Here is a 24,525-nt window from a genome sequence, read left to right as displayed (position 1 = left end):
GGTGATCGCTGTTGTCCTTAGAAATATATCAAGTCTGGCTTTAGACAGTTTGTTTCTCCTTCCCTCTCTGTTGTTTATCAGCACACTGGGATCATACAGTTGGGAATGATTGGCCTCCATGAATCACAGCAGCCCCACGGATGCCAATGCCCCACTCCCTTTAAAAGCCAGCCTCCGTTTTGGTATGAATGGAGCCGTGGCGCTGTGATGTGCCTCTTTTGTGTCAGTGGAGTTAAATGGCAGCCATGTGGAGATGACTAGAAGAGGGGCCAAGAGAAACTCCGGCCCTCCCTTTGTCCAGCACTGAAACAGTGATCTTTATTCAGACCTCGGGCCTGTTGAGTCTCATGTGAGCCTTCCCGAAATAGACAAATGGTTGACATGAAGTTTAAAGATGGCGGTGAGAGAGGACAACGAGTTTCTAAAGCGTTTTACCGTGTTCTTCACACCTGAATTGTTCAGCTCCTGTCAGCATAGGAGTTTGGTGTAAATTGCAATTAGTGATATTAAGTACTTGGCCTAGTGCTTCTTTCTTTTTAATGGTGATTAGTGCTGAAATGATTAGAAATAATAAATGTTTTGATTATTCGACCTCAAAAATTTATTTTGTAAATTTGTTTCGAATTATTTATATTAAAAGATGTGGCCTCTGGCTCTGTGAAATTGTGATAACAGATTAACACCGGATATGAGCAGTCGTTTGCTGTTACATGAAAAACAAAAATCTTAAGCCTAGAGAGGACTGGGAGAATGTCAACAAAGTCTGTTGACCTTTCCTCCTCTTTCTTCCAGCAGTTTGCTGTGGCCTTTGATTTATGGCAGCAGGGGCAGGGAGGCTGGGTCACCTTGCTTGGTGCTGGGATGGGGGCAGGGCCAGTCTCCAGGGCTGGGTCATAAACTAATGAAGGTTTCTAATTTAGACACACCGGTAAACTAGGAGGGGTAATCACTGTTTCCGGGCGCTTATTAAATGCAGCTTTGAATGAGCTTTTAGTCCGTGGGAAATCAGCCCTAAGCAGAGAAAAGCTTTGGGGGAGTAGCTATTGTCTGCCCTCAGGGGCAGGTAGAGCTGTGTGTTGATAGACACTTTTGTCTTTTCTCAATTGGATTTAAAACTGTTTTGATTAGCCTGGTTTCCCACAGCCAGAACGGCTGAATGCTGTCTTTCCATTACTTAACAGTGATTTTAAAAGATGAAATTATTCACTCTGACCAGATAAAATTTGACCTTTCCTACTCTAAATAACAAACTTGGTTGGGCTGCACACTTCTGCTCAACCAAGAGTATTAAACAGATTGATAACTAGTCAAGCTTCAGTGTACACTGTGTAGGGTTTCCTGAACATCTGTTGCACTAAATACATTCACTGAAAACCCTTATTAGAGCAGGAAAGATGAAGGTCTTTACTTGGACCCTATCCTCTCATTGCAAACAGTAGACATGTGTGTAGTGCTGATTTGCAGCAGGTGATTGTACCTCCATAGTAATGTTTAGCTTGTGTAAAACAGAAATGTTAATTATTATTTATTATTTTAAAATTAAGAAAAACTAACATTTCAGTCGTTTTTTTTTCAGTCCCTTTAAACATCGTGAAACTAGCACTGCACGTGGTCATCAGTATTGTTATGAAATGAATTAGTCAAATACAAGTTTGCTTTCTTCACACATAACAGGCCTGAAGCGTATTTGAATACGGCAGTACACACACAAATTCCATGGTTGTTAAAATATCCACGGTGGTAGTTGTAGTGTAATGTTGTTTTTGTCGCACAGATCTCCTTGGTTACCTGGCCTGCTTTTTACATTTGTACCACATTTGTTGTAAACATCTTCCATCACAGCAGTGTTTACGGTCCGTCTGTTATCTAAAGGGGACTTCAGTGTTTTATCTTGGCTAACATGAACTCCTACTTGCCATTTTACCTAAACATCATCTATAATACCTGAAATGTTTTTAGCATCAGCTGTTATCTCATTTGCTTCAACTCAGCTTAAAGATTGAAGGGATAAATGCGTAAATTGGATCTTAAACTTTAACTGTTATGAACCACTCATTCAGTCACAAATGGTTCTGGGAAGACTGGGCAGTAGGCCTGCATGAAGCCCTCATTTGGAGCAAATTTGTGTTTGACAAACTTTTGGTTTACTGACCACACACAGACAGGGCCCTTCCTGTTCAACTGGGGCCTGTCAGCTCAGTACACAAATGGGACTGTGAGAAAGTCAGGGTGGTGTTTACCAAAGTCTTGATGTAACACCTCTGTTCCAGACATCAATGCCTCCACTGTCACTGAGGACATCTCCACTGAGATGTAGTATCTGAGAAGCCGACCCTCTCAGGTAGGGTTTCCAAAGCGATTGGAACCATGGCACCTTATAGGAAGTGATCCACACTTGAATAACAAAATAGTAATTTATTTGTATATGAGTGTTTTCAGTTGCTGAGCTACTTTAAATCTATCCATTTACCCATTTAAAAACAAGTCACATTCAGTGCTTATGTTGTGCAGTCAGTTAAACACAAATTTTGCTTAAAAAAAACTAATTAATCTCACACCGGATACTTATATAAGTGTAAAAGGACACTTACATCAACTAGTTTTTGAACTAGTCTTTTAAAAATAGACTTAATGAATTTAACCCTCTGAGTTACTTTCAGGTTTCCTGTGAATTAGTTGCTTCGTTAGGAAGTATAATGATACAAGGCCTCCTTCAAAGGGAAACTTAAAGCCACAATAGGGTCGCAGAGGTTGCCCCAATAATCTCTCTTGATGATGTCCTGCTGATAGAGAGGCAGCCAGGCATCCCCAGTCAACCAGAGTGGAGGTGGTCATCCTCCTCTTAGAGGCCTGATTACATCTGGCCTCCCTCAGTGCGCTCTTTAGTCACTGGCTTCAACCAGCTTCCAAGCATATACTCCCTGGGTGGAGCCACTGTGGGCTGAGGATCCCATTTTTAGCATTCGACAACTCAGCTGTGGGCCGTGTTTCATCATTGCTGCACTCCCCATAGCTTCACTCCCCTGTTTTACACGAGTGAAATGCAGCTTTTGACATCTGGCTTTGAGAGACAATTTCAGTGGAATAAACAGTAAATCTAGCCTAAAATCGCGCTTTGATCTGCTGTTTTGGCAGGTAGCAGAGCTTATTCGGAGACATTTAAACCACAGAGCTGACTTATTTTTGGACAGAACATTCTTCTCAAAGCCAGATGTTAAATGCCTTGGTTTTCAAGGGTGTAAACAGGCAATCTGTGTCTAAGAAAGTTTGTCATACTGCTGTAATCAGATGAGGTCTGCGAAACAAGTGCAGCGTTCAAACTTTCTCACCTGGATCTCCTTAGTGACATTGAAACCCTGCTGAATAGCTCTTTGAATCTGAATCCAGTCCAAACTGTTGTTTCAGTCGCAGTCTTATAGATATACATTTAACACCTGAGAGAGAAGTTCCACCGTAAATGTATATAAAAGTATAGAAAAAGTGTAAGTATAGAAAAACCGGGAGCAGCTTCCATGTGCTTGGCACTGAACAGAAAAGTTGAACGGCAAGACACATACGCAACATCAAATTTAGCCTGTATGTGAAGGGTTCACCTCCCCGTTCCTCAGTAAGACACTTTATAAATAACGCTGGCCCAATAAACGCCACCTCGATAATTGGGCCATCAGTCAAGGAGATGTCAAGTGCCTGGCTGCATCGAGAGTCCCAGTCTCTGCTCTTCGAAGCCACAGTTGACCATGATGACAGCTTGAGCAAAAAATAATAAGTAAAGCTCCACTCTACAGGCCAACCAATTTGGTAATGGGTCATGTTTGAACCACACTGTACTCTTTTGCTGCAGTACCTGGCCATTCACAGACTGTTTTCCTTTAAAAAGCTAATGGTGGGTAGTAGTTTGGTCATTGGTGATTCACAACATATTACTGAACTTCAGATTGGAGTCATTTCCACAATAATGCAGATACATTTGTTTTGTTTGTTTCACTATTTTGGCTTGAAACCTACAATACGGTTATGTGTTGGAGCCGCCTTCTGTGTGAACAACAGACGGTCCTTTGAAAATCATGGAAACCACTCAACCAAAATGGTATAAAGCTGCAATCTTATCTCTCGTGGCTCAATGGATGGCTGTGAAAGTGTAAGTTTGCTCCGTCGTTAAAATACGGGCCAGTTTAATTGCATTAGTGTGGACAAGGCCTGATCAACAACAACCAGTTTGCTCTATGTCCACTGCCCTGCCCTGGGGATGGAGGTTGGGGGAGGGTGCGCCGGTTGTCCTGCTGAGCTCGCTGTGGTGTCAGAGACATGTAAAGACAACACCGAGCAGTTGTGGCCGTGGAGGTTGCAGATCATCAGCAATTCCTAACAGCAACTGGTGGCCTCCAGCCGTCCCAACAGTTGCCATGACATTGTTGTGTTTTATGTTTGGCCTGCAGGAAGCGGAGTATAGCCCTGACCATACAGGGTTCTGGTGCAGGTTGAGTGAATGGATTATCTTTTAGTTTTAAAACCTGGTGATGAATTACTGGCTCTTGGTAACTCATTTACCATTTTTCTGAATTCCCACATTCAAACCCTTTGAATACAGTGCAGTGCAGGCTTTGGAAGATCTCACTCTGTGTGGATTTTATCACAGGCACTTGATTATAATCTCCCCTGTTTTTAACTGAAGCTGTGTATACATCTGTTTTGATTTATTTGAGCTACAAAGGTCAGCCTCACAAGCTAGAGTTTGATAGAAAATCCAATATTTGTACTTTCATCTGTGCTGAGAGAGGCAGATGTTGAAGAATTTATAATCAGAGATCTCTGAGGCTTTGAGGTTGTATATTTCCATCAGTGTTTTCCAGTTGTAGCTTCTCTGTTCAGCATTGGTGTACCAGGATGTGCAGGCCTCTCATTTGCGATAAGACCTCCCTTCCCGTATCCCAATGCTCCTCTCCCAGTCTCCTCCCCTTGTTCTCCCTCCCCACTATAATAAATGTCATAGTTTCCAGAGTGGGAAGAGGCAGCGAAGGGGGCAGGGCGGGCGCTCGGCGTGTAACAAGACCACAGCAACTCGTGCAGCCAATGGAATCCCGAGGGATTGCTTCCGTAGATGTTTTTTTTCCCTCTTTCCCTCTTTTTCTTCTTTTCTGTAGTTGTCTCTCACCCTGCTCCCTGTGACCCCTCTTTCTCAAGGGGCCCCTCCAATCTGAGCAGTTCCAGCTATTTTGCTTGGTGTGTAGTGTGTGTGTGTGTGTGTGTGTGAGAGAGAGAGAGAGAGGGCGAGAGAATGTGTGTGTGTGAGGGCTGGGGGAGGGTTTGGTAGGGGATTTGGCAGCTCCTTTGATCAGTAAAGCATAAACAAGAGGGGGCTTCAAAATGGGTTGCATTGTGTGGGGAGGGAGGAGTGCTGAGTCAGGCCCTCTCACTCTCTGGCCTGGGATACAGAGCAGACAGGCAGGCTGGGATCACCGCACAGACTAAGAGAAAACTCTTTGAATCTTTCACTTCACCCAGCTGTTCCAAAATCTGGGCTAATGGCGCTTTGGGATCAAATTAACAGCGACTTGTAAAGAATCATAGTGGGTGGAAGGGCACAAGCAGAACATGACTATTGCGAGGTACAATAAATTAGATTGCTGAGGGTAATATTGAATGGCGTTATGAACAAACTCTTTATTTTTTGTCATGTGTATTGAAATAATTCAGCTGAGTTGTGTCATTGCATAAACAAACTGCTGGAGTTTGGTGCCTATTTGTTTGAGGTGAGGTGGGGGGGGATGGTTTCTTAAATGGGATGTTTCAAAAAACAAAAAAAGAACAAGTGAATAGTGGGGTTTTAGGTCGTAGCTCAGTCTGTGCCTTTGTCAAGCAGGTGAAAGCTTTGTAAATGTGGCGCCAGATTGTTAAAGCCCCTGACACTCCACAGTGTCCGAGCCACTTCCAGGAAAAAGGACCCCCTGCGTTGAGCCCTGGGACTGACCCTCCCTCAATAGAGAGGGTCCTGCTCGGGAGAGGAGGGCTTCCTGTATTAGCTTTCCATCTTAATCAAGCAACAAGTACCAACAAAGCACTAATTATCAATGCCTTCACAGAACGCAACACAATGCCCCCTCCCCCGGTCCCCACTCCCGTCCCGGCAAAGACGAGCCGTAAAATAGATGGAGCAACATTGTTTGACGTTACAATAGTTGTTTTGAAACCAATCACTGCCTCTCAGACATTTTCTCGCAGAGGTGTTCTGCTTATCTATGACAGATAATGGATGCTTGACTTGATTCATTTTTACTTGTTGTACTTGCTGTTTCTTTTGTCTTCCAACTTTTCCTATAATTCAAAAGAAGGAGCAGTTTCTCCTTTCTGACTCATGACATACAGAAAAAATATCCCAGTCCAGCCCAAACTAAGTCTAATCTATATTGAATTGCGGGCCCAAACAGACGCAGCTGAGACACAGTCATCGTTTACAGAAAGCAGGAGTTGGATTCAGAGTTTTCATCTAAGAGCTTGTTGAAACTGCTGTGAGTCACCAGTTCCTGTATGCGACCTGCTGTTTTACATTGATACTGCCCCTGGACTGAACTCACGACTGATTACTGTTAGAAACGCGGTGATGGTAATTTTCCTGACTTTGGCTATCTTGTCTTCTTACAGCCACATTGATCAGACCACCACTTGGCAGGATCCTCGCAAGGCCCTGCTCCAGATGAACCAGGCTGCACCGGCCAGTTCTGTGCCAGTCCAGCAACAGAACCTTATGAACCCAGCCAGTGGTGTGTATACGTTATTCATCTAGTTTTAACTGTGGAAGCATATGAGCTGTATAAAAGATAATTCTGATTCTGTGACTGCATTTCCATGAGGTTATTTCTGTGCACTCCGTTACGATCCTGCAACATACAGTGGAAGTCAGGAGCAGTCTGCTCTAGTTCTTACATGTCACTGAGACTCTGTGTACCTCAGCTCTGTCCATGCAGCTGGAATTTGCCCTGGGTGAGGTAAGACTGAGGCAGAACGTGACAGGTCCTGTCTGACATGTTTGGGAGCTCCGTGACTCACAGATAACAGATGAAGTCTCTGTATTCTCAAGTCGTCACTGTTCTGTCTTTCAACCTACAAGTTAAGCTTGAATAAACAAATAAATGTTGACGAGCAGGCTTGTTTATTTTTAGTGATGGATATCTTTTTCCTCTGTAGCCTGTTTATTCTGTCCTTTTTGTTTCCTATTCAGAGTGTCTTTAATTACAAATAATTATGCCCAATTGTGTGTTCTAGTTAAGTAATGTTGCCGTGTGTTGTGTACTTACGTCACTAAAGGAAAATGGGAGCAACAAGAGAATCGCTAGCATCTCTTGAACACTGCTTTTGCATGTTATCCCTCAGGTCCTCTGCCTGATGGATGGGAACAAGCGATTACATCAGAGGGAGAAATTTACTACATCAACCACAAGAACAAGACCACATCATGGCTCGACCCACGACTTGACCCACGCTTTGGTGAGTTTGCTGTAGTCAAAGATAAGTTTAGATCTTGATTAAATTATCATCTATGTTTTGTTTATTGAGTTAAGTAGCAATTTAAAGTTTTATTTCTTTTTTTTTTAACCAGGAACAGGTGGATAAGGGAACTTTAACATTTGTTTTTTTGTGACTAGAATTTACTTTCTTCATTAAGATTAAGATTAAGATTAAAGTGACATATTTTGTCATTGGAGGGAACTCACTCCAACGAAATTTGTTCTCTGCATTTAACCCACCCAAGTGATTAGAAAGCTCTGGCTAATCCATAAATATTTATCTGCTACTGTAATAGTGGGTTCAGTTCTGTATGATTCATTGTACAACATTGTTTTGGAGTGACTAATCATTCAGTTGGTTGTTGAAAACGGATTTCACAAAAACCCCCACCCCCCGAAATCTGCACCCAACCTTTTGTCAGCCATTTTAGTGCTGGAGCAACAGCTGAGTTGGCCATTAATCCCCCAGGCCGAGCTGAAGTCTGACAGTTAGCTTTCAGTGTGTGGTGGCCAGCGTTGGTGAATTGGTGACAGGGCCAGGTACATGTGTTGAGATTTCTCCGTGGCTGCAGGAATGAGCTAATCCTCCTGCGCCAGGATGACTTCCAGAGATGAAAGTTCCTGCTTATGTCACACTGACTCATTTACGCTTCAGGTGCCATCCCTTCATTGCAGCAGCAATCCCCAGGGAAGCTCACCCTGGTTCACAAAGGCAACATGTGTGAATCAGCACGCAGGCTGTTATCCTGTTAAATGTTAGTGTTGCTTTTTATCGAGCTTGAGCACTTAAAGAGCCATTTTTTTTCTGCAAGTAATTGTGTGTCCCACTCATGGCAGGCAGGAAAGTTCAAAACTAAGGGGAGTGGAGTAGCTGGGAAGAGATGGCGTCTCTGATCGGCGAACCTCTTTGAAGATTTATAAGGCTCGAACACATAAGGCCGCTGGGCCCCCGAGAGCAAGTGAGAGGCTAAAAGAGAGACCATGTTAACTCATGGTGTTCCGTCAAACATGACTTTATTCCACAGCAGATAAAATCTTTCTGTACTTTTTTAAAAATTATTTAAGTCAAAAGCTCATCTTGCTTTTGTTTGTGCCTTTTTATCTTTTAGTGTTTAGAAATTTTGCTGTGCGTCTCACACTAGTTGATATTCCAGTTTTTTTCTTTTGTAGTTACTCTTTGTAGCTATTTTTAATCATATTTTTTCACATTTGTGCATAGAAATGAGCTCCTGTGCTTCACAAACCTCCATACTGCTGCTATGTAGGTCTCCAATCATAAGCCAGCTGCTTTGATAATGGAGGCTAATTTGAGCTTTGAGAAGAAAAGCAGCAGAGCGCCTTTAACTGAGGGGTTGTTGCCGGCTGGCTTTCCCCTGCGTGAGGCCCAGTGCAGGCACAGCCCCATTCTGCTCCAGCTCCAGACAGACTTGAATCTCTGCCAGGCCTCTTTATTCTGTGGTCCAACTCTTAATCTGTTCCAGACCTTTTTAGTCAAAGAACTCCAATGTGAGAGGGGAGGTGGGGGACAGGGAGAGGCGAGGCGAAAGGGGAAGAAAGAAAAACGGAGGAACAGAGGGAAAATGCCGACAGGATAAGCATGCATTCTATTTAGGGTCCAAGGAGGTGGTGAGCAGCGAACAAGCCATGAGTGCTCTGTGACAGAGTTCAAAAGTGGGCTGGGCTATGTGGATATGTTGTTTTCTGTATGTACTACTGTGGAGGAACATCAAGGAAAACATACTCGGAGGATAGCTTAGTGCAAAAAAGAAATGCAAATTTCCTCTGGGTGTTTTAATGTTGTGCTTTGAAGCTTTAACGTAAAGCTATAAAACCAAAGTCATCGCTACATCAGCGGTCATGTGATGTTTTTCTGCCTCTGCTGTCAGAGTGCCTCTCCAGGAGAGTTGGCATCTTATTAATGCCGTCACAGCTGTGAGATACTCATAATTTGATGAGGTCAGTTTAAAGGGTCAGTTTATTTTTTTCCACTTACCTCTAGAGATATGTATTTATGTGGACAGGGTAAACTGCTTAATTATTTGAGATTTCAGCATTTCTGCACCCACTGCTTTGGTAATAAAAAAATATCACTTTTGGAAAAGCTCATAAACAGATTTCGGGTTCAAAAATAGCATCCTGTTTACTTGTTCATCTTGTTTTGAACAGTTTTTGTTGGAGGTGCTTCCTACTGAAGGAGTCGTACTCAGGTGATCTTCACCGAAGCTGGAGGAATAAAGAACTCATTGCATTGCTAGACTTGCATTTCAGTGTCATTGATTTGTCTTAATTTTATTAATTAAACATTACTTTGATTGAACAGATCGCTCCAACACAACTTCCACTCGCTGCCCCACTCAGTTTCCTCTGACTGACTCAGTTTTTTTCCATTTCCTTTCTGTGTCAGAGTCGGATCAACACAGGCTGGCTTTACTCAGACCTTATTGTTGTACAAGATGATAAAACAGTGTTTGTATCACAGCCAGACTGTTTCTCCACTTTGCTTATCTCGATGCTAGAAACACAACACCTTCCCATGGTGCCTTTTTTTGGAGCTTGTTAAATTGACTGGCAGACAAATATTTACGAAGCCTTCAAAGGTGCTGTGCCCTGGTCACATAGAGAACTTCCCGCTCCGTGCACACCCACGGCCCTACCTGCCCCAGGTGATCTTGTGGTGTAATATGCCTAGCAGTGTGGTCGTCTGATAAGGACCTGTGTTGCTGGCTCGTTGTGTTGCAGGGGTGCGTGAAGAAGACAAAAGGCAGACGGCATTAACTTGTCTCTTATCTGCTTGGCCCACCGGCTACACCACCCGTATGTGCTGCTGACTTCAACCACCCCTCCAAAAACACACACAGGCACTCACACACACTCTGTCTTCTGGCCTCATTTTGTGCTATCACTCTGGCCATGAACTGAACCTGTCCTTCGCTCCTATCTCACCCACAGATGTAATTCCCTGCTTCGATATGCTCATTGTTTGTGCATAGTTCCTCCGGTAACACTGGCTACTGTGTGCTGTTTGGTCTGTGAGGGAGTCCTTGACTTGGTTGTTGAGGAGAAACCCAGCTGTAAGACTGCATTCGTCAACATGCAGGCTCGTGTATCGATGGATCTCTTTCCATATTCACCCCTCACTTTTTCTTCAGAACTCACACTTTTAAGGAACTTGGATGTTATTTGTGTAGTTTTAGACATGGTTTCTATAAGCTATCAGTACAGTTAATTCAGTCGGGGCGGGAAAGACACACAAGCAGATGATCAAGCACATATTTTCAGCAACAAAGTTTTGGGAAAGCAAAGTTGGAAAAGACAGTCTGTAAACTTTAATCGAAGCTTAAGTATTGATGTTACAACAAGCTTTCACTTTCTTTTCCAAATAAGTTTCATTGTTGTTTCTTGCCCTTTTAGATTTTCCGTTGAAGTTGACATATACATGAGTACAGTATTATTGTCAGTGATATAAATGGCGGACAAAACTGAGAAAAATAAACTCTGGTTGTTTGAAACCAGATTTTTTTTTCTAGAAATATGTGACCTTGTCTGTCAGTAAATGTGTCTCCCCTCACTTCTTCCAAAAATGCTTTTCTTCAAAGCTCAGAACTTAAATCTACAGCTGCTGTCATGGCCCATGTGTAGCACCTCTGCCTTGACAACAGCTGAGAGTGCCCTGATGGCGGACTGATCCAGCCACAAAAGGCCTCAGTATCTGCCAAAGATAAGAAGCAGAGAGAACTAACACGCTCTCCCATGACTTCAGCTGAGGTGTGTGGGGGAGAGAGGGAGGAGGCAGCGGCTCCATGACTCTGTGTGTGTGTGTGTGTGTGTGCGCAAGTGCACTGTGGGCTGGGGTGGGGCTGCTGGGGGAAGCTAGCATGGACAGGGAGGGAGGGAGTGGAGGGGTTGAAGGCAGGGCAGGGCGGGGTCTCCAGAGCTTCCCAGGGAGAGCCCTGAGCCGCGGTTCATTCAGCTCCTGAGATAGTGTAAACAGACAGTGATTGAATGGTGATGAGAAAGGTGCCGGGGCGGGCAGGCCAGCACGGAGAGAGGCGGCCCCGCATGAAAATTGTGCCCCCGTCAAGGCTTTGTTTTGGTTGGTGCTTCAAGCGCATAAGCAAACAGCTCTCCTCATTGGTTCCATTACTGTTACACCCCTTGTGGTCAAGCACATTTGCTTCTCTTTCTCTACTACAGTGATAAAATGTGTGTGACCTACTTAGCATGCATAGATTGCTGCATTCTGTGCTGCTTTGCACACGTTTATGAGACCAACCCTCGTTAGAGTAAAGAGCAGCAAAGATTTTCACTACACGTGCTCTGATATTAAAATGCAGGTTGTTGTTAGCTCACGATGCAGTTACATTTGTTGGGTTAGACACATGGAGAACAGATAGATGTGAAAACATTAATTTATTGCCAATGTCTATTAGATTTAAGTATCTATTTACGGAATTATAACATGCAGTTATCTGTCTTCTTGACTATTAATCGGCACGAAACAGTAACATTTAAACACTTTTCATTGACTTTGGACCTCTTCAGAAAAGAAAATTAATTTCACTGTGCAGGAAGAGTCCTGCAACACTGAACAGATGGATAAGAGAACTGTCAGTTTGTCTCGGTCTGGAGGAACTGACAGCTAATACCAAAGGGAAACTGATTTATTTATTTTTGTCAGTAGTCACATTGATGTAAATGTTAAGTCAGTGTGTGTATGTTAACTTTCATGCTGCTAAAACCGAAATGAACAGCAAGAATAAAAGAGTTTAAGCGGTGCAGGGTTTCCAGAACTTGATGTAGGTCTATTTTAAATCTGCACACTGTGCTCATTCATTAAATCAGCTCAAGTGGACCCTTCAGGCCAGGGTAAGGAGGAAGTCAGTCTTGTGGGATAATCTGTGATTTATTTAGAAGGGAAAAAATACACACAATGAAAGGATAAGTCATAACTGGTGCAATGTACAACACAACTAACAAAGCCTGTCTTAGTCAGGGAGTGGGAGGGGATCAGGTCTTACAGGAATAGTGATTGTTTCAGACACTAGGTTGGAAACTGGTATTGGGTCTTCCTTTGCCCTACACAACCTGCTGCACTGGCTTCACTCTTTAACAAGTCCAGCTTGAAGAGAGAAAAAAAAAAAAAAAACGCTAAAGTTGTCAGTCTTGTTGTGCAGCGTTTAAATGCAGCCAAGCATTAAGAGGCGTAATCACGGAGACATGAGTGTGTTTATGGTCTGCAGGAAATCCTGTAATGTTAAAGCGGCACAGACAAAGGTGTTCCATTTCACTTACAGAAGATTTTTCCTGCTTGCCTGAAATAAATTTTGCCCTTTGGTTTGAACGTTTCCCAACAGGATGGAGTAGCAGCAACTATTGTGTTCAGGCAAAGCTGAAATCACCAGTTTAAGATCCTCCTCCTCCTCCGCTCTGGTTTCCCCAGACCATTTCTTTGTATCTAAACTTCAATTTGCCACTTAGATTCTCAGTATGTAAAGTTTAAAGTGAGCGCTGCATGTGATGGTGACTGATTTGAACTCCTTTCTGTCTCTTCCAGCTCTGAACCAGCAGAGGATCACCCAGAGTGCTCCAGTAAAGCAGGGAGGACAGATGCCTCCCAGCACCCATGGCGGAGTCATGGGAGGCAACAATCAGATGAGACTGCAGCAGATGGAGAAGGAAAGGCTGCGACTGAAGCAACAGGAGTTGCTGCGGCAGAGACCACAGGTCAGGAATCAAGAGTTGGATTATTTCAAAGAAATATTCAGAGGCCTTTTGGGAAGTATTCTGGCCTCATGGATGACCAGCTAACCTGTCGGGTCAAGTGTGTGTCCATCAGCGTAGTTGCAAGACACTGTAATGCTCACTGCTCACAGGTTGGATGAGTCAGTGTTCATGTGAACAGTGGTGGATCTTGAGCCTCTTTGATCGGTCTTTATTGTCGCACCGCCCTGCAGTGAAGTCCAATGACTCACATGTGGTCACTTTATCACTTCCTAACGGTGATGTGTCACCGTGCCGCCCACACAGGGTGGTGCAGCCCCAATCCAGCAGTTTACTCAAGGCTGTGTCATAACACAAGACACTGAACTTTATGATTATGAATGAGGGTGCTGGTGGCTTTGTTTACCATGCCATTCGCATGAGTTGTTTAAAGTTCACGGTGTAGGAAGTGACCCGAGTGTGTACATACTCCAGGCTTCGGAGAGGGAAAATAAAAGATGACACTCTGGTTTCCGTAATGTGGTAAAGGATTAAGAGAAATCTGGTTAGCACAGACTTCTGCTGGAGAATCCTGATTTCTTATCCAAGTTAAAGCCTTAAAATGGTTTCTAACTTGTTTTTTAATGTCTTTGTGGCATGACAAGGTTATTACAGTGCGTGTTTTTCCTTCTTCCTGTCTGATTTCTCCTGATCTAATCTGTACAAGTGGCGATACGGAATTCATCCATTGTGCAAGTAAAAAAACAAGTGATAAAAAATGACATATGAACCACTCAGTTGTCCAAACTTTAATTGCAGCCCAGACATGATTACATTTAAAAGACTACATTCCAGTAAACCCAGAATTCTTGTCACTGTTCCGATACATCATCTTTGGAACACAGAGGCCATACCGTGTTTACAAATGTAGTGGGACGTGATCATACTAGGAAACTGTGCAGTCACGCAGGATATGTGAATGTGTACCGAGTTCAACTTTGGGGCAATACTTGCCACACCCAAAATGCATTTCACATGGCAAGAAGTATGATGAAGAACAGGCAGCAATGTATGCAACTTGGTGGCAGTGGCCGAGTGCAGATGCTGCTCAGTCATGCACAAAAAGCCAGTAAACCCATAAAGGTTGTTTACAGTACACAGCCCTAATAATCCTTCTTAATCAAAACCCGATTGTTTACAAGTGTGCATGGGATTCTGGCATAAATGTCGAAACGCCATCAAGTTCTGCTGCCAAAACATCTGAAATAAAACCAGAAAGAAGGAAAAAACTTATTAGTTTGTATTCATCTTTTTGCCTGAGAACATTGTGTCCATTTCTCCTAAACCGCAGGCAATAAAAGCTTCTAGCAACCACTTTTGGTGTCAAGCAGCAATTTTAAATCCTTACTTTAAAAAAAAAAAAAAAAAAAAAAGTCACATCGCATTGGCTCCCTCCCCGTTGTCGTCTATGGCCCTTTAAACGTTTAATGAGATCTTGAAACTGTGACATCGGTCAGGTCATTTCACCTTCGTGTTCAAGGACGTCTGAGGGAAGGAAGTGAAGCCTGACTTCACATCCTCTGCCTTATCTGATACAGCATGTGTAGAAAACAATTGTCTCCAACTGTGGTTGTCGGCCCCTCGTGTAACCTGACACTGTGTATGGGGAGCAGTCGGTGTGTGTGAGGGCTTGATTTAACATTTTATGCCGAGGCAGCAGAGCAGCAGGGTATAAGGCGGTTCTGACATGTTTTCGTGAAGCTGTAGCTGTGTATAATTAGCCTCTGAGGTTAGGGGTGGGGTTGATTGTGTTGCTCATGGGTTTTGTGCTTTATTGTCCGCAGGAGCTCGCGCTGAGGAATCAGCTGCCAACCACTATGGATCAAGATGGCAGCACGAACCCTGTGTCCTCCCCCATGGCCCAAGATGCCCGGACCATGACTGCCAACAGTTCTGACCCATTCCTCAACAGGTTGGTTTCACACAGAAACCAGGTGTGTCCTCTGTGGAAGAAATGTTCCCCATGTACAGCGCAGTTACAGCCGAGGTGCACTGATTGACGTCACTTGGCGATGGCTCCCGTTGTGGTTCAGCCCGTCAGACTTAATGTATCCTGTCTGATCTGTGAGCTCTGCTGCGAGCTCCCTGAGTTACACAAGCAGTAAAAAACAGAAGGACAGTCTCTCAGCTTAACCTTCTTCACATGGTAATGACTCACTCGAACCAGCAGAAAATAACTGCACAATGATGACCTCTGGTGTACAACTGCTGCAGTAAAACGGCAACCAGAACCTGAATGGTGGCGTGAGAAACTATAAAAACCAAATTCAAAGTGGAAGTAACAGCTTTTTCCACAGCTTTTGTAGTGAAGGCACAAAACCCACTGGGGTGGGGTGGAGTAAACAGCTGTGAGCAGGAGGGGACAGGAGTTTCTTCTTACTTCCTGTGAATGCTCCTTCACGGCATTCTGGGAAATCACTCCTAGGACAGTTTCAGCTCCAGTTCTTCTGCGAGCGGACCAAAGTGAGAAAAAGAGCTGAATAGCAAGCAGGCCATGAGAACATGTGGCCTAGTCAGTAGACAGGCCAACCTAATCTCCCGCCCTCCCCCCGTTGCCTCCGCTCCCCTGCTCTCACAATGGCCTCATTCATCCTGTCTCTGCCATACTCTGCCTACATATTTTTCCCTCTGCTAATTAGTATAGGCTTGTCAAATGTCTTCTCTCTGCTGCCCCATTTACCGTTGCTCTTTTTCTTATATTGCGCAGTAGAGTGCGAAAGAGTGAAGTTCAAGCTTCGTCTGCGCTCACTGCGGATTAGTCACCCCAGTCGTGATAACAGAAATCGCCGTCGAAAATCGTGGATGCGTACAGAAAGATCATGTGTCCTCTTTCTGCAGTTAATTAGATTCATGTAGTTCAGTGTCAAAGTGAAGGTCGTTAAGGTCAGCCAAAAACTGCAGAGACAAAAAGCTTTGTCGTTTATTTCGGTTCGATGGAAATCATCGTGTTGAGTACTGATTGTGCAGGAATTCTAACTCATATTTCTTTACTTTGGTATTTGCAGCGGGACCTACCACTCCAGGGATGAGAGCACAGACAGCGGATTGAGTATGAGCAGCTACAGCGTCCCTCGCACTCCAGATGACTTCCTCAACAGTGTGGACGAGATGGACACAGGTGAGTGTCACTCGGCCGGTCGGTATTGATGGCCTTTACTAAAACACGTGAATGTGGATCAGTTACCTGAATGCACCAAGCTGACTGGCTCTTTGCTTAGTCAATGTTTTTTTCCCTGTTCATTAGGGGACCCTCTGCCACCCTCCATGGTGACACAGCCCAGCCGTTTCCCTGACTACCTTGACGCCATCCCGGGAACAGATGTGGACCTGGGCACCCTAGAGGGCGAGAGCATGGCGGTGGAGGGTGAGGAGCTGATGCCCAGCCTGCAGGAGGCCCTGAGCTCTGACATCCTCAACGACATGGAGTCTGTGCTGGCAGCTACCAAGATCGACAAGGAGAGCTTCCTCACATGGTTATAGAAGATCAGAGCTTGGCGCTCCTTACTCCTCCTCCTCCTTCTTCACCTCCTCCTCCTCCACTCTGAACTGCTGCCTGCTCTAATCTGTGAAGGATTCATAGATGCTTTTTACAAGACATTTCAGCGAGCGTCTCTGGACTTTTATCTCTGTCTCGGGCATGTAAGGCCAACCTCTTTTGAGGCAGTATTGTTCTGTTCTTTTCACTGGTGTGTTATCTCTTTATTTTGTCTGTGTCTTCAAGGCTGGCCCATGAACAGACAATTACGCAAGGGTCCCTAAATCTTTCACAGGTCTGTCAGTGAATCTAAGGCGTCTTTAACCTAGAGCAGGGGGTGGGGGGAGTCTCTCCTTCCCCTGGTCTCCCCTCATAGCTGAGCTGGACGGGTGCATGTTGCTCTCTCCTGCAAGGACGGCCACCATCACTTATCGCCTGGAGTTTCTGGTGCCTCTTTTATTTTTTATTTTTTTTTCTTCTTCTTCTCTTGCAGTATAGTGTGAATCAGTACTACTTAACTGTATTTGGGACTGTTGCATCTAGCTTAAGTAGCTTTATATTTGGCATTGCAAGTTTTTATTATTTTTGTTGTTTTCAAATGAGCCTGAGAAACCAAAAATGATGTATTTGAAGCAGAAAGAACAATACTGATTTGGAGTAAAGGTAATGTGAGGCCCAGTTTTGACATGCTGGCTTTTGGGGGTGGGTGGGGGGGTGGGGGTGGGTTGGAGCTTGGGGACCGACTACATTGCTGCTTGGCTGTGCCAGCATGTCTAAGTTAAACCCTTTGATAGATCAAGTGCCTTCAGCTGTATATTTTTTTTTTTTTGAGACGCCAGCAACACGAACAATTACTTTCCAATTATTAACAATAAGCATTAGGCTGCATCCATTTACAATCAGCCACACTTTCCTTTATCCAATGGTCAATAATCAATTGTATTTTTGTTTTATAAACACATTATAAAGGGGATTTAGGGATTTCTGTTTTGTTTTTAAACCCTATCTTCTTTGTATCCCAGTCTTATCCAAACTTAATTCATGATTCATTCTTTGTTTTATCATCTTTTTTAGTATTCTTTTATTTTTAGGTTACTACACATGTATGATAGCTTAGATCAAATGGCATTTTGCTTGTTTTTAACTTCTTTAATTATAGATGAATTAATACTTTTTTTAACAGGGTTGACTGTTATCACACACACACAGAGATGAAGTCTGCCAAGACAAAGATTGATGGATTTTTCTTAAAAAAAACATTTAGTGGATTTTCTTCTCATCTCTGATTTTTCTATATACATTTTAGTATTTTTTTTTATTATTTGTCGATCACATGCAGCTTTTACTATCCTTCTTAAACATTAACCAAAAAAGGCGGATCTCTTGGCTCGACAGAAGTTCGAACTCTTCGATCAGTTGAACGTCGCGACGACATACAGCATGCGAGAGGAAGTGCAGCCGAAGCCCTCTGCCTGACGCTGAGCTGTGTGTCCGAGTGAAAGGTTGAGAACGAGTGTTCGCAGGTTTAAAGAGTCGCGTGGGGGGGCAGTGTGGAAGGCCAGGGTTTGACTGATGGCGGCGGTGCGTGACGTGAATTGTTGAGCTTTTTTTTTGTGTGTGTGAAATAATCAAGAAACAATCAGCCAGGAATTGTCGTAGCGGATTCCAAAGATGTTTTTGTAAAGACGCTAACACTTTCTTTTGCTTCCTCTCCCCCCCATCAGGAACAGTTTGATAAGAAAATCAGCCTGTGTGTGAACACGTTGTATAAGCTAATGAGAAAATCGTGTAGGTTTTTAGTGCTGAGGGACGCATCAGAACAAGTCTAGCCGAGAGATTCTTTTATTTTTTAGACGAGATGGTTGGTTTGTTTTTTTTTTGAGTGACTAACTGAGATTTAAGGATGAGGTTTCAGAACAGAGAAGCAAGTGACTAAAAGCGCTCCCGTGTTTACATTCGCTCTCAGAAAGTGCGACAGCCACATTTGAGACAACACGCCAACAAATTCTCTCCTGATCACATTGTTGTGATGTTTACAGCATGACTGCACCTGCATTACTGCAGTAACCTCTGAATAATTAGCCTGTCGCTCATGCCCTCGGCTGAGGACGTACAGGAAGTCACCCTGATTCTGTTGCCAAGCGATACCTAATTGGTAGCATTAACCTGATGGAACAATATTGTTTGTATTTTTTTTTTTTTTTTTTTTTTTTTTAGATCAGAGAATGCGAACAATTTTTTTTAATTCTGTGTGAAAAAAACTTGTTTTTAGTTCTGATTTTATTGATCATTAAATCAAGTGTTGGATTTAAGACGGATAAACAGTGTTGGTGAGAACAATGCAACTAAAATTGAGTGGTACACTACAGTGCTTGTATTGCACGGCTACAGAGTTTTCATTTTGATGCAATGACGCGTTTTTGTCACACAAACCTGATTCTTATGCTTACTTAGTGTGTAACTGTCAGAGCATATTAGCTGTTGACTGTCATTGTAGCAGTAGAACTAATCACACAAGTTAAAGAATTTTGTATTTAGAGGTTTCTAAATGCACATGAAATGGATTTATATTCAGTAATGATCTGTTCTTTTTTTTTGATAGATATGTGCATGTGTTTTAGAACAGTAAATTCTGTTACATTATATCTTGCTTCATATGATACTTTGAAATTGGCCTGAAAATAAAGTATATACTTTGTGGTAATATTTGCCTCATGTGGTGATGGATTTTAAAACTTCATGTCTAAAGTATATACATTTTTATCCGTACCCTATCCCTAAATTAGGATGAAGAGTTGGCCCGGCCAAATGTGAGTACACATACAATAAATCTGACTTCAGTTTTAAGTTTCTCTTAATGTATTCACATACAGAGCAATTTGCAGGAAAACAGAAATGACATCCAACAAAAAAAAAAAAAAAAAAAAAGGACAACAAAGCAGAACAGATGAGTTGACACGTAACAAAAGTACACACAAGTACGTGATATAATATAATAATATAAAAATGTGTACATATAAATTTATGGATAAAAAGCAACAAACGTTATGAAACATTTTTAACAAATTCACGTTAACCCTAAAAACTTGATTTGTGTCAACTCCGTCAGACACACTAAAAGTATATAGTTTTATAATTATAATAGCCCAACAAGAATCTTAAGTTCTGATGTATGCTGTAGTAGTGTTTAGTTACTCTGATATGCAATAAAATCTAATACATAAACTAAAGGCTTAATTTCACAGTTATGAACACACACAGATTTCTAAAAATTTGCATTTTCAAACTTTATCTTCAAATTTGCCACTAAAGAAAAAAAATCCTTGACCGAATAAGACACAAGAGGATGTAGATCTGATGATCCTTTTTTACTTAAGCAACAAAAACTGAAGAAAGAATTAGTTTTTCCCCCAAAAATTACAAAAACATACATCTGACAGTGCTGATGAAGATCTGACGGTGTTGACTGGGAAACTGACGGAGTTGACAAAATTGTATTTGCATTTCTGATTAATGAACAAATGCTTTTTTAAACAGATAGAAGGGACAATAGATTAAGAAATAACAACTCTTTGTCTTATTTCTCTTGAATACCTTTTTCGTGTTTTACTTCTTTCCTTTATTTCCCTTTCCTGTCTGCGAGACTCTCTGGCATTGTATTCTATCTGGAGGCGTGTCTGCCTCCTGCACTGCACCTTTGCTGGACCTTTTCTGTGCCTCCCTCCAATACTTTCTCCTATTCCTCTGTGCCCTGTCTCCCATCTTGTCTATCTGTATTACTTTTTGTCTTGAACTCTCCTCTTCCACTTCTGTCTTTCCTCCACTTGCATGGCATATTTCTTCTCTGGGTCAATGTTTCTCTTCTCTTTTGTTGCTACTCTATATCTCCTCCTTTGCTCTTCAACTGATAATTTCTCTCTAGCCATGCTTTCCTTTAATACAAAAGTCATGAAAAATTTACTTGAATATTACTATGGCATGAGATGTCCATTTACTTAACATGATTGAATGATTGATTGATTGATTGATGTTAAATCTTAAAGGTGCAGCGTGTATTCCTACAACCAGATGATGACAACCAAACACTACACACTAGCTTGTGCAGACAAAATCAATGTCCAGTGACTGCTGAACACCAACTGACTAACATGCACTTTAGTTACTTCAGTACAGGCACTGATTTCTGCTCATGTCATTATCCACCTGCTGTTCATTTGCACTGTTTACCTCACCTACTTGCACTATACTTCCACCCTGCACATACTTCCACCTCACTTTTGGACTACCTCCAGAACCATATTTATTTTACTTATTTTATTTTGTTTTACCTTATTCTATTTTATTTTATTTTATTCTACTATTATATGTTACTCGTTATGTTCTGTGTATGCACCAATCACCAAGACAAATTCCTAGTAATGTGAAACCTCTTCACTTACAATGGCAATAAAGACAAATCTGATTCTGATTGTGAAGTAGTGGGAGATAACACACAGCCATTACATTAACGTGCAGATAAAACCCTAAAATAACATTCTATTCCTTTCCTATGTTCGAAAATGGTATAATGTTAGCACATTAAGCCGTCATTGGTGGATTTGTCAACTCCGTCAGCTTACATGTCAACTCCGTTAACGAAATTGCTTGTTTTTTCACTCCACAGAAGCAAAACAAAAACACTGCAGCTAGCTAGCTAGTTTTTTGGCTATTGCTAGCTGTCTCCATAATCTCAATAAAATACTTTCATTGAATCCACTATGGTTTAATAAAAAGTATTATAACGGAGAGATGGTGTTGACATGCTCCAACTGTGACCATAGGAAAATTGACATTGTTCATCTAAAATATCAAAAAATGTCAAACATACCAGAGTATGTGTTGTATTGATGCATTCACCACAGCCAGGAGAATGAAAAGGGTCCTCAGGGGTATAGCTGACCATGCTATTGCCCGATGGGCAAATTTCTGTGGAAAATATTTTTAGATGTTCATGGCATGCGTTATTTTATACATTTATAACCCTTATCTTTGATTTGATAGAAATGTTTTCACAGTTGTACAGGTTTTTGGGGGGCTGGTGAATATTGTGACCTCTTGCTGAGGACAAGAGAAATAACTTGGGCCGTCTAATCACTGGTCATACATTTAAACAAATATCCCCCCAAAAATTAATTATCTATGCTAAAACATTACATCAGTATTCACAATTCCTTTAGATTTAACTTTGTGACTATGTCAATCGTTATTAATTTCTTCATTTTTGATATAAATAAGACTTGTCTATGTGGGACATGTTTTGTCCCGAATCTCAAGAATCATTGACCACTTAAGCGTTTAGACAAATACAAATAATGAAAAGGAATACATACTGAATAAATAAATATCGAATGGGAAATAATAGCTCGATCTGCGATCCAGTATGTTGAACCGGCTGCGACCAGCACTGCCATGGGAAAGTCAGGAATATTCATTTATTTTGAAAGTATTAATCGGAAGTGCTTCTCTATTAGAAATGTTTTACTGGATCATTCATTGTTATGTTAGTATTGTTAACACTCGGGACTTATACTACTCAATCGAGTATCCATGTTACTACTGCCTCTCCAGCGTAGTTGAAAAAAAACTGCTGAAAAGTGGTATTAGTTACTGAAAAGCAGCAAGCACCATATTTTGGAATCAAGAGTTTACACTGCCATCCTGTGGTTCAGGAGAAGAACTGCGATATTCAACTGCATACATGCTAGCATACTTACACTTCCGGTAAGGTATTTCAAAATAAAGTGACCAAACTGAGGCAATCCGAAATCGAACTGAGAATTTAAGGAGTTAATTTTTTGTTATTAGTGCTGTTCTCGTCTATGCTCTTTCATATGATGAAGAACCTAAATTAATTTCTGTAGATGTATCGTATTTATGTTTGTCAGAACGCAAGAAAGGGAAAACAAACGTTGAATGGCAGATGTAATCAGCCAAAAGCACTGTCGGATAACTTCTAATTCTTCTAATAATTTGATTGAGCCTCCATTTCGTTTTGTTTAGTCACTCATTTTAACATCATAACAGGCTAACTATCCAAGGATCCGGACAGGCAAGGTTAAACATCGTATATGTTTGTTTTTCTCATTAATCTTTTTTTTTTCTTTCTTTTTTTTTAAACATATCAGACATAAGCTAATGTAGAGCCAAATACAAGCTGTCTATATTCTAACCAGCTCACCTCAAACGTTAACTAGTGGGGGTGCTGACAATAATAGATCAATTACTACAATTCACAAAGATAAAAAAGGCCTCCTCCATTATTAATTGCTATTGTATGAACCATCACACTGTTTGCACTACATCATTACACTGTTTGCACTATTTTACTTCTTGTAAATACTTTATTCTTCATTTTTATTACTATTATTTGTTATTTGTATTTTGTATGGTGCACATTCTGATTAACCTTGAAATGAAGATGATCTCTTTCACTGTCACCACTGCTTCAAAAACCAACGTACGACTAGTATAATTAATTCTAGTTTCCTATTAGTAATTAATTAGCTTCACCAACTTACATTAGTAAATAAAAAAGTGCATATGACCTCTAGTGGCAAAAACAGACATATTAATTCAATTCAATTTCAATTCAGTTTATTTATATAGCGCCAATTCACAACAAAAGTTATCTCATGACACTTTCCAATTACAGCAGGTTTAGACCAAACTCTTTAATTAAATTGTAATACATTTCCCCTTGAGGAGGCACTTGGCGACAGGGGCGAGGAAAAACTGCCTTTTAGCATCGTAATACTTCCGGTTTGTGCATTTACAATAAATCTTAAGACAGGGGATACACTTACGCACTACGGCAACAAGAGGGCAGTGTTTGCTATTAGTGACAATATTTTTCACTCGTGTATTAAACAGATCGCAGACATTATTTTATTCGTTGTGTTTACTTGCGTTAGGTTATGCTCTCTGTGTTGGTTCCGCTTAACAAAAACTCTGAAATGCTACACGTACTCAAGAAAACTACTGCACAACCATGAAGGCAGACATGATAGCAGGCGATAGAGCTTACCTGGCTCACAGGTTGTGCTGGAAGGACAATCACGCGTGGATATACTTCAGCGCTCTTTGGCTCTGCACTGTATTTAAAGACACGCAAGATTTAGGCCACAGAGCTTCCTCTGAAACTCCAGCAAACTGAAGGAAGGGACACGATGTAGCAGCTATTTTGATATTCCTGTTAGCCCCAATGCAAAACATCTCGGGATTGTATTTTGTCGTCACACGTGGACTAAAGATGGAGAGCATGAGAAGCATTTGGGGACCCTGGGACAAAATCTTACCAAATGGTTTCATGGTCCAAGGATTTGTGTCACTTTGGGGATCCTTGATGAGAAAAAGTTTGGGAACCCGTAAACATTTCTCTCTGACCGAACTTTGTCTCCAGAGCAGCTTGTTTGTGTGTACCTTAACATGCTGATGTCCTCTAATCTGAGAGAAAACATAATATGTGCATTAAATAAAGTACAGCAACAGGATTCATCGGTGCAATATTGTGATGTTTCACCGCGCTGCCTTTGTGACGTTAGAACTCAAACACATCAGCTAGTGATGAATTATGGTGTCAAACATACAACCCCAAAATAATGTGACATACCACATCATCCTACCTTGAACGTAACTGTTGAGTTTTATGTCTGGATTTTGAAGATTTTGCAAATAAAGTATAAGCTATAAATAACAGGCTTTATTTCTTTTTAGAAATTAGTTCTGTCTTTGCTTTAGATTATAAACCAA

The 24,525-nt window shown here is 41.8% G+C and overlaps 1 protein-coding gene and 1 long non-coding RNA gene across 3 annotated transcripts in view; one reads left to right on the top strand and one right to left on the bottom strand.

Moving 5' to 3' along the window:
- The window catches only part of yap1 (Yes1 associated transcriptional regulator), a 23,925-nt gene extending 4,484 nt beyond the window's left edge, over positions 1-19,441 (top strand). Inside the window, exons 3-8 of the mRNA XM_046389723.1 lie at positions 6,640-6,758; positions 7,369-7,482; positions 13,057-13,226; positions 15,047-15,174; positions 16,268-16,380; positions 16,507-19,441. Coding sequence (XP_046245679.1) covers positions 6,640-6,758; positions 7,369-7,482; positions 13,057-13,226; positions 15,047-15,174; positions 16,268-16,380; positions 16,507-16,742 — 880 coding nt within the window. The 3' untranslated portion in view covers positions 16,743-19,441. The remainder of the gene's footprint in view (positions 1-6,639; positions 6,759-7,368; positions 7,483-13,056; positions 13,227-15,046; positions 15,175-16,267; positions 16,381-16,506) is intronic.
- On the bottom strand, positions 12,646-24,525 carry LOC124059592. 2 transcript variants are annotated; one of them, XR_006843407.1, is made up of 3 exons: positions 23,801-24,478; positions 21,605-21,702; positions 12,646-14,462 (listed from the first exon to the last, which is right to left on the bottom strand). It is a non-coding gene; the product is annotated as an uncharacterized LOC124059592 (long non-coding RNA). The 2 variants fall into 2 exon arrangements; XR_006843408.1 differs by lacking the exon at positions 12,646-14,462 and adding an exon at positions 15,168-15,709 and having other exon boundaries at positions 23,801-24,525.

Source organism: Scatophagus argus, chromosome 5 (genome assembly GCF_020382885.2).
Source record: "Scatophagus argus isolate fScaArg1 chromosome 5, fScaArg1.pri, whole genome shotgun sequence".
NCBI lineage: Eukaryota > Metazoa > Chordata > Actinopteri > Scatophagidae > Scatophagus > Scatophagus argus.
Note: the sequence above shows the minus strand (reverse complement) of the source record. Positions and strands in the feature narration are given on the sequence as shown.